The sequence below is a fragment of the Otolemur garnettii genome, unplaced genomic scaffold (genome assembly GCF_000181295.1).
Source record: "Otolemur garnettii isolate 467f Iridium unplaced genomic scaffold, OtoGar3 scaffold00104, whole genome shotgun sequence".
In the NCBI taxonomy this organism is placed as follows: domain Eukaryota; kingdom Metazoa; phylum Chordata; class Mammalia; order Primates; family Galagidae; genus Otolemur; species Otolemur garnettii.
In genome coordinates, this window is record NW_003852499.1 from 16,642 (window position 1) to 26,880 (window position 10,239).

The 10,239-nt window shown below is 37.0% G+C and overlaps 1 protein-coding gene across 3 annotated transcripts in view; it reads left to right on the top strand.

Annotated features, from left to right (window-relative positions):
- The first annotated feature begins 2,228 nt into the window (after positions 1–2,228).
- A2M (alpha-2-macroglobulin) overlaps positions 2,229–10,239 on the top strand; it is a 52,063-nt gene continuing 44,052 nt past the window's right edge. For all 3 annotated transcript variants that reach the window (XM_012809337.2, XM_023517085.1, XM_012809335.2), the window contains exons 1-7: positions 2,229–2,583; positions 4,855–5,038; positions 6,399–6,558; positions 6,702–6,754; positions 8,159–8,179; positions 8,441–8,609; positions 9,459–9,543. In XM_012809337.2, coding sequence (XP_012664791.1) covers positions 2,498–2,583; positions 4,855–5,038; positions 6,399–6,558; positions 6,702–6,754; positions 8,159–8,179; positions 8,441–8,609; positions 9,459–9,543 — 758 coding nt within the window. In that variant the 5' untranslated portion in view covers positions 2,229–2,497. The remainder of the gene's footprint in view (positions 2,584–4,854; positions 5,039–6,398; positions 6,559–6,701; positions 6,755–8,158; positions 8,180–8,440; positions 8,610–9,458; positions 9,544–10,239) is intronic.

Here is a 10,239-nt window from a genome sequence, read left to right on the forward strand (position 1 = left end):
GAAGTATGTGAAATAGATGTTTCCTAAATTAGTATTTTCACTTACTCTATCTGATACACTCTATTTCTACTTTAGCATATTCTATTCCACTTTTTTAAATCCTTGTCATGATTCACAGGTCATGTCATAACTCACTATAGATGCTGACCCACAATTTGGAAAACACTGCTCTAAGCCTATCATGTCTGATATTGTAGCCATGAGTCACCAGGGATTATTGAACACTTGAAACATAGCCAACCTAAATTGATCTGAGCTATAAATGTAAAATCTACATCAGACTGTAGATTAGGAATGAACAAAAGAATTTAAAAGCTCTTCTTAACAATTTTGAATTGACTAGATGTCAAAATTATCATGGTTTGGATATATTGGGTTAAATAAAATACATTATTAAAATTAATTTAATCTGTTCTCTTTATATTTTTAATGCAGCTACTAGACAATTGAAAATTACAGAGGAGACTCATACTACATTCCTATTAGACCACATAACTCTAAGCTCTAGATTTCACATATTAAACTTCCTATGAATATTAATACTTGAGGTATCCCACAAGCACTTTCTAAAACTACAATCTTTATCTTTCTAACTCTCAGCCCTCTCTCCTCCTTCTGCTCTGAGCAACCTCAGTTTCACTTACCCAGCTTAAGAGCAATGCAATTCACTCAGTGACAAGCCAAGAAAATTGAAAGGCACATTTTCTTTTATTTCTCACATTCATACATTCACCGAATACTATGTTAGTTCTCAAATAGGATATAAATCTGCAACTTCTTTCCAATCCCACCACATCCTAGTTCAAAATACTGTCAACTCTCACCTATTACTGCATTATCACATCAACTCCCTGTGCTTAGAATGCTCTTTTTAGTTCCTTCTTCCTCCAGCTAACCACTAGGCCTGCTACAGAGATTAATCTACATTTTGCTTTTCCCCAAATTTCCAAGGTGACAAATCTTAATAATGGGCCCATCTGATGTACTCCCAGAGAATCGTGAACTTCTCTGAGAATAATTTTTGGCTACTCTATTCTTATTACTTATTTTTCTGTCTGTTCTCACATCCAAAAGAATATAAAACCTTTTAGTACATATCCTATTTTTTTGGCCATCCTATCTCTAAGATTTTGCATGGTATCCAGCTATACTAGGATTAATAAATACTTGGAAAATAACCAAAGGGCTGCAGGAATGGATACAGAAATGGATAGATGGATTAATAAAATTGTTTAGATTAAAGATTTATATTAAAGATCTCAGAGGAGTATCATATTTAGAAGGCAGTGAAGGAATTTCTTATGTAACAGATGGTAAAGGCCATTGAGGTTTTAGTTAGGCATAATAGGCATAAAGCTTGTTTTTGAGGTCCTGTTATTTCTCTGTCGCTGTTTGTCCTCATTGACTTCCATGGAACCTGGCTAAGGCAAAGGTCGCAGTGACAAATAAAGATCCTCACATGCAGCTACTGCCGGCTCAATAGTTGCTGGGGCCCAAAGACACAAGCACTCAGACCAGCGTAAAGATGCGCCAGAAGAACGCAGCCCCTTTTGATATCTCACCAGCCTTTTATGTTTCAACAACACTCATTTACAACATAGCTTTAGTTGATTTATCATGACTGTTCAGGAGTCAAGGAAACTATGTCCCCACACACATCATGTAAGGGTGGTCTTGCGTAAGACCTAAGGGGAATAATGTGTGGAGGAGTGAACACAGGGTCTGGGTTTAGAATTAACTTTTAAAGTAAGCATATGTTGTAGAAGGGAGGAGATGTTACCTTTTAATCAATACTGCTAATCTAATCCGCCCAGCCCAAATGGCTGCTTTCTAATCCAATCTTTTGATTTGTTCCAAACTGCTTAAGCATTTTATTCCTGTGGCTACATTTGGTTTTCAAGATAAGGAGGCAGGCTCTTGCTGTTTGAACTCCTTACAAATGCTTTACCGTTTTTTCTAGCTTGTCCCCACATTTCTCCTTTCAACTTTTCACTTTCTTAAAACAGGAAATTATTTTCTGTTATCATTATTATTCCAGGGCCTAGCTCTGGAATGAAACAGTGAAATATTCTGTTTTGAGCCTGCCCGATGTTGCTTAAATTGCAGTCTCCCTTGCCAACTATTCATACCAGAGATGTGAGAAGGCCATAAAAAGCATTTTGGAGATTTTTGAAGAAGTGAGAGAGAAAAGAGTTGATCAGCTGCTTTATGGTAAAACAGGGACACTAAGCACTAACGAGAATGTAGCTTTATCCCTCCAGGAATTCTTTTTAGCCCGCCAGGAATTAACTTTGACTATAAATAGGTCATCAATGTTCCTTTCAGAAAATGTTCAGAGACCTTAACTTTGTTTAGAGACCTTGTGTGGGTGGAACTTCCTGTTTGCACAGAGAGCAGAATAAAGCCCAGTTGCTCTGAGGAGTGTTTGGGACCAGACCTGTTGCAGGGAGTAGGGTACAACACTGTCTGGTCTCCTCCCGTCCCTTCTCCCTGCAGTATGGGGAAGAACAAACTCCTTCATTCAAGTCTTGCTCTTCTCCTCCTGGTCTTCCTGCCCACAGATGCCTCAGTCTCTGGAAAACCGTGAGTTCTACACAGAACCTGAAGCATGACTTGAAGAGTCCTTTCTTGTATTTCAGATTCTCCTTTATATCATTTGTCTTTCTTGTGGAACTGTCACTAAGCTTCTTTACAACCATGACAGTGTGTAAATCTGGTTTATACATTCTTCACTTATTCCTAACCATTTTTCTTCATATCTCTAGATCTCTGAATCTCTAAATTTCCCGGTGATAAGCAAAGCCTTTCTAAGAGGCATCAGAAATTGATACTTATTTAAAGGACTCAGTTTTCAGATCTTCGTGTTCACATTGCTCTGAGACCAGGCTATTTATTCTTTCTTACTTACCCTTTCTTGTTTGTTTTTGTTTGTTTGTTTGTTTGTTTTTGGCAGTTTTTGGCTGGAGCCAGTTTGAACCCACCACCTCCGGTATATAGGGTCAATGCCCTACTCCTTGAGCTACAGGCACCACCTACTTCCCCTTTCTTACTTACCTATGTTCTATTTTATAAAATAGAGAAACTTCTCCCTTAACCATATCTTATCATGGATCATTGTCCTGGTGTGTAAACATCTCTAGGGTGCCAAATAAAGGAACAATTTGAAAATATTAGTATTGACCTTGAAAAAGCAAAGGACTGTATTGACAAGAGAGAAAATCCATTTGCAGATCAGGTAGTGATGAATTCCTTGTTTCAGAAAAATTGAAGGAGGAACTAAAGGAAACACCAGCTGATAGGTGATTTGAAACAATTCTTGATAAGGACCTGGGTGAATGTTGCAACGTAATGCAGAAGAATTTACAAGTTGGGGCAATGACACTGTTCTTTTACCTGTCATTTACTTACTTCCATGTGAACAATTCTTCTTAGCACTTATATCTACACAAAACAAAATGGTGACAAAATAATGTTAGGCCTTGTTTAATTCTTCCATTAAGGAATATCCATCTATGGATACATAAAATTCACTGGGGAGAAAAAGCTCATCATTCTCACTAAGGATGTGCTTCAAAATTATTTTTATTTTAATTATTTATCTAATATGCATGAATCATACTTTGTTATGTACTTATTTTGTTTTGAACAGTTGTATAAAAGCACATCTGTAAATAACTCAATGAGAAGAGTTTAATATTTACAAATCTATGGTCATATTATCTTTATAAGAGGAGTTAGAGATAAATTTGTCTACCCACCTATAATATTATACACATGTTATTATATGTCCTATATACTTGTTAAGTATATGTATATAATAAGAGTGATCCATAAGGTATTTTGAAGCATAAAAATCTCAATATAAATTTCTCTATGGTAGGCGGCATGGAAATTCAAGTTCAAGGAAGGAAAATGGAAAGATATTAAAAAACTATTACAAAAAGGACTTTGTAATTTTTTTAAGCTGGTGATAGTGGGTGTCTTATCACTATAATATTTAAAATTCCATGGGTAACTTGTAAAAGTAATCAGAGTTTTAATTCAGCATCTCATCAAAAGTAATATCTGTTGCTATTATTTATAACCATGATTTTTAAAAAAAGATAGATATTTCCTTGAAAACATGATAAGAGGTACACAATGTCTAAAAATTATTTTAGGAGTTCTTTGAGCAAAAATGTTTAAAACTACAGTCTTAAATTATATATCAAGATACTGAGAAAGTTACTATCCTGTTCATGAGTTACCAATTTTTGGATGGAGCCATTGTCTAAACACAAGTTGAAAGGCAAATATTTAAAATGCAAACACCCATGGTTAGGCAACACTCTAAGTAAGACTTCAAACTAATAACTCACTGTCTTTGAATCTTAGATTCCATATCTGTGAAGTACAAGCAAGTAGAGTAGCTGAATATATACCTATATACATACTTTTCTCTTTTTTAATGGATGTTTTATAATTTGATTGGTTTTTGTAGTGTTTACCTACTGCTCGAGGTGGCTTGCTTTTTACAGCAAGGTGAAAGAGATTCACAACATGAATAAATGTAACTCACATATTTTTAATTTGAATTCAGATGCTCATGTACTAGGATTCTTTAAAGTGATGTATGCCTATACATTTTATTCTTTTAAGACCCACCTCAGGCAAAATGTTCACTGCCAGAGCATGTGCTAGAAAGGGGAAATAATTTTTCTGCATGCCCTTCCACAGCAGAGTTCCATTCTCATCAGAATGCCTTCTCTTAGAGTAGAACTGATGATGGTAACAATTATGATGGAAAATAGTGGTGCTGACAGCATTGCTTCTGCTTTTACTCTTCTTTATTCAACTGGACTCTCCCATTTCCAGACACTACATGGTGCTTGTCCCCTCCCTGCTCCACGCTGAGACGCCTGAGAAGGGCTGTGTCCTTCTGAGCCACCTAAATGAGACAGTGACTGTAAGCGCTTCCTTGGAGTCTCTCAAGGGAAACAGAAGCCTCTTCACTGACCTGGTGGTGAAGAAGGACTTATTCCACTGCGTCTCCTTCACTGTGAGTGTGACCGTTTGAATTAATATATGCAGTTCTCTTTGTCAAGTAATCCAGTATTCAGTCAAGACAAGGCTTTGGAATGCTGGTAAAAACTTCAAGAAGGGATTGAAATGTAGTAACTAAGTGTAGAAATTAAAAAGTGATGCATGCAGAGTGTGGTGGTCCACATCTGTAATCCCAGCACTTTGGGAGGCCAAGTCAGGAGAATCACTGAAGGCCAGGAGTTTCAGACCAGCCTAGGCAACATAGTGAGACCACCCTCTTTACCAAGAAAATTTAAAAATTAGTTGAGCATGCTCACATGAGCCTATAGTCCCAGCCACTCAGGGAGGCTGAGGCAGGAAGATCTCTTGAATCCAGAAATTTGAGGTTGCAGTAAGCTATGATTGTGCCAATGCACTCCAACAAGACAAGACCCTGTCTTTTTTTCTTTTTTTTTTTTTTTTGAGACAGAGTCTCACTATGTCGCTCTTGGTAGAGTGCCATGCTATCACAGCTCACGGCAACTTCAAACTCTTGGGCATAAGCAATTCTCTTGCCTCAGCCTCCCAAGTAGCTGGGACTACAGGTGCCCACCACAACACATGGCTGCTTTTTGTTGCAGTTGTCGTTATTTGGCAGGCCTGGACCAGGTTGAAACCTGCCACCCTTGGTGTGTGTGGCTGGTGCCGTAACCACTGTACTATGGGCACTGAACCACAAGAACCTCTCATAAATAAATAGATAAATAAATAAATAAAATGTGGATCAACTTAATGACCAAAGAAAAACCTGATTAGCCAGAAAAGAAAAAAAAAAAAAAAAGTAGTGTCTTCTTAAAACTAAAAGGAAGAAAATCTTAATAAAGCAAACTAAGCCCCGGACCAACATGTGACACCAGTTATAGACCAAGAGGAAAATATTACTCCACATTCTCTCTAAGAGTAAAAAATTACACAAATTACTCTGAGAAAATGTCCAATATCTCCAGAGTGGCCCATATGTGAGATGTTTATATCCTAGTGCCAATTAAATATTAGCTTTTTCATAGCCTTAACATATGCTTCTATCATGCCCTTTTGGCATATAACATCAGCTTGGTAAAGCTCAGTGTATAATTGAACCAAGACTATATTTTTCTCAGCTATACAAACATGTGAGTCTCAGTTATAACCTCTTACTGATATATCCTCCTCTACTTGTTTCTGGCTCCCCATTTGTAAAATGACAAAAATAATTGTCATCCATGCCAACTTTCCCTGATGAGAACGAGGGTGTGAAATTCAGTGAAAAGGACAATTATCTCCAGGGAAGAGTGGAGCAGGGAATGGAAGAGATGTGGGAGGATGACTGGGTTCTCAGGATCTCTACTGTATATCAGGTCCCAAAGCCTTCATCCAATGAAGAGGTAATGTTCCTTACTGTCGAAGTGAAAGGACCAACCCAGAAATTCAGCAGGCGGAGCACAGTGATGGTTAAAAACAAAAAGAATCTGGTCTTTGTACAGACGGACAAAGCTATCTACAAACCACTACAGACAGGTAGGTACAAAGAAAGCCACCATCAGGACAACTTCAAAAGGAAAGATCTTCCCACCCTGGATATTCCCCAAAGGTCTTATATTATTCATTCCTTAATTGCTTATTTGGGGTTTGAGGGCTCATGGAAAATATTTCTGTTTCAGTCAAATTTCGTGTTGTCTCATTGGATGAAGATTTTCATCCCCTGAATGACGTGGTGAGTTTTTTATCATCTACATAAAATTATTGTTATTTGTATAAATGGCCTGGGAGCCTATTTTTAGTGTTGCAGGGAAGACCAGGGAGAGCAGGTATCACTAATACTAATTTCTGGCATTACAATGTTACAAAATCCTCATTTAAAACATTATCCCAGGTCAAGAGAGCAGGTAATTCTTTGTTTCTTTGTACTACTACTCAGTCGGTTGTCACACAATGAAACTTACTCTTTAGATAGTTCTAAGGAATAGTAGAAAGATACATTAACTAACAGACACACATAAACCATCAAAGAACATAAATTCAAATAATTTTTCAGAGATTTGACTTTAAACACTCCTGCCTAAGCCTCTGTTATAAAGGAAAATGTGGGTAATCAATTTGCTCCTCAAGATTAACCCTTGACATTTGTGATTTTTAAAAAAAGAATTATTTCTGTTGTAATATATATAATACATCAAACCAAACTCTTCATTTTTCTCTCCCAAATCTAATCCTCTGTCTTATTTTCTTATCTCAAAAAGAGGAGCAATTCTCTTCTACCTCCTACTCCAAGAGATTATAGCACAATCCCTCCTTCTCTTTCTCCCTCACCCTCATCCACTTCTTTAGAAAATCATGTCAGTTAGGAATATATCCAGACTACTTCTTTTTCCCTGAATTGATATAATCACATCCTGGCCAGTGTCATCTCTAAACAAGATCATTGCAGTACCACTGAAAGTGAGCTTCCCCCTTCTATTCTCACTCCTGTATCTAAAAATCGACCACCACAGCCATCACTCTGTTGGCTCAACCCAGCTTTATTTTTCATCTTGTCATTTACTACCACCTGAGAGATACATATGAAAAGTTTTATTAATGTCTATTCATATTATAATGTAAGTTCCATTAAAACAGACATATTCTTTTGCACCTTGCTATATTCTCAGCACCTAGAATGATGCACAACACATGAGTAGGTACTTAATAAATTACTAGTTGTAAAAATGAATAAACATTGATAGCAAAGGAGCTATTCCCATTGCTGTTCATTCTAAGAACTACCTAAAAATTCTGTCACCCATGCATTTGAACATAACTACTTTCAATTTCATGTTTATTTTTCAATCCATGTAAGTGCATGCAAAAGAATGTTCTTCAGTAAAATTCACTATAAGTACTTAAGTAATATTAGTAAGTTGCATTCCTAGTAAATAGCAGTGCACATATATTTGTTGCTGATGGCCTAGTAAGTTCTTAACATTATTTATTAATTGCTTAAAATAGATGAAATTTAATCTGGAATCTTTGTATTTCACTATAGAGAGAGTTATTCTACACAAAGCTATTTTGTTTATAAAAAAGATTTGAGAATATTTGAGAACAATTACACATTCCACTTTTTTCTTTCTTTTTTCAGATTCCACTAGTATACATTCAGGTAAGCAATGTGAAACATTCTATAATTAGAAGGAAAGCAGTAAGTCCAGGCAAAGTGTTTTTATTTCAGAAGTTCTTAACAATATCTCAGAAATGTGTCATTAAGGGACAAGCCTTCAGCCTCACACAGGGCTGAATGGTTATTACTCCTTAGCCTTCACCATTACCTATTTTTCCTTTTTGTGGATAAATTATCATGGATTTCTTCTATTATCTCTAATAAGCTAGATGCTTTTTTAAGTTATAATTAATTTATCCATAGGATCCCAAAGGAAATCGCATTGCACAGTGGCAGAGTCTCAAGTTGGAGAATGGCCTACAGCAACTGTCCTTTCCCCTCTCATCAGAGCCTTTGCAGGGCTCCTATAAGGTGGTGGTACAGAAAGAATCAGGTGGAAACGTAGAGCATCCTTTCACCGTGGAGGAATTTGGTATGAACCACAGAAAATCATGGAACATTTTTTTTCATTAAACCCCTGGGGCCCAAAATTCAAACTTATTTGGAGTCATTCCCTTTCCCATGAGTGATGATGGACTTGGCGTAGAATTAATTATATCTAAGTCTGGTGAGGGCATCAATGACGTGTGAATAAGACTTCCTATAGCTTGGTTACTGTTTGGAAAAATAACTAATATTCCAAACAATATGTATATATTGTTTTAGTGGAATCTCCCACAATTCATTAAGGATACAGTGATCTGTCATAGTCCCTCAACCAAAATCTCCTTTTGAGAGGAAGACAGATATCTTAGTCCGTTTAATGTTTCTATAAAGGCAATTCATAAGGAAAAGAGGCTTATTTGGGTCATGATTCTGCTGGTTGGAAGATTAGGCATCTGGTGAAAGCTTCAGGGGGCTTCCACTCACAGCAGAAAGAAAGGAGAGCCAGCATGTACAGAGATTACGTGGCAAGAGAGAAAGTATGAAAGAGCAAGAAGGAAGCTGCCAGTTTCTTTTTAAACAGCTCTTGTGGAAACTAATAGAATGAGAAATCATTCACCCCACTCTAAGGAAGGGCATTAATCTATTCATGAGGGATCCATCACCACGATCCAAACATCTCTCATGAGGCCCAAATTGGAATTGGGATCAAATTTCAACATGAAGCTTGGAATAAAAAACACCCAAACTACAGGAGTGGATAGAATTATATTAGAGAGTAGAGTTCCCTTGTCAGAGACTTAAAATAAATGAAGAAGTTGTTACAGAGAACGTGGAAGTATTCATGCCCTCCAAAACTGAAAACTAATTCCCAGTCTTCCTTTTTGCTAAACAACAGTGCTTCCCAAGTTTGAAGTACAAGTAAGAGTGCCAAAGGTAATCACCATCTTGGAAGAAGAGATGGATGTATCAGTGTGTGGCATGTGAGTTGACTGCCTTTCATCTTTTGAGGAAAATAATTTAAAAGAGATTTACCATTTGGTAAATGGTGGTGGCAACACAAATATTTTATTTGGAGAACATCTCCATCTGTGGAATGCTCTACTTCTATTACTTTTCTATTTTTCCTTCTTATTTTCTTTCATATCCTTATAAAAGGCTTAAATTCAGAATTTGTAGAATTGGGCATATGGCCAAAATCTCATCTAACTCATTGGGCTACCTAAGGCACGTCACATACCTCTGTGCACTGCCACTTTTACTGAGACTGAACGTGATCTCTCAGCATGGTCTCTTCCAACCTAAAAACTACATTTCTAAGATCTTGGGCTCCCATCCCTGGCAATCCAGCACTAGCCGAAGCCAGAAGAGAAGCAAATGAAGAATATTGTCCTGCCTAGAGACCACATATGTAATTCACCCACTCTTCAGCTAGGCCCCTGCCCCAGGCTATCTCAGAGCAATGGCCAAGTTCCTATTCCCAGGTAACTGGTGAGCCATTGCTCTTGCAAATAGAGATAGAGATGACATTTCAAATAGGTAAGGAAACACAAATCACCTATTGCATATCTATGGAACAATTCCATTTTTGTAAAAAGTGAATAAGTACAATTTGATATAAATAAAGATGGCTGCACATGAGGAGAAGATAATGGAAGTAGAGACACCATCATATTAGT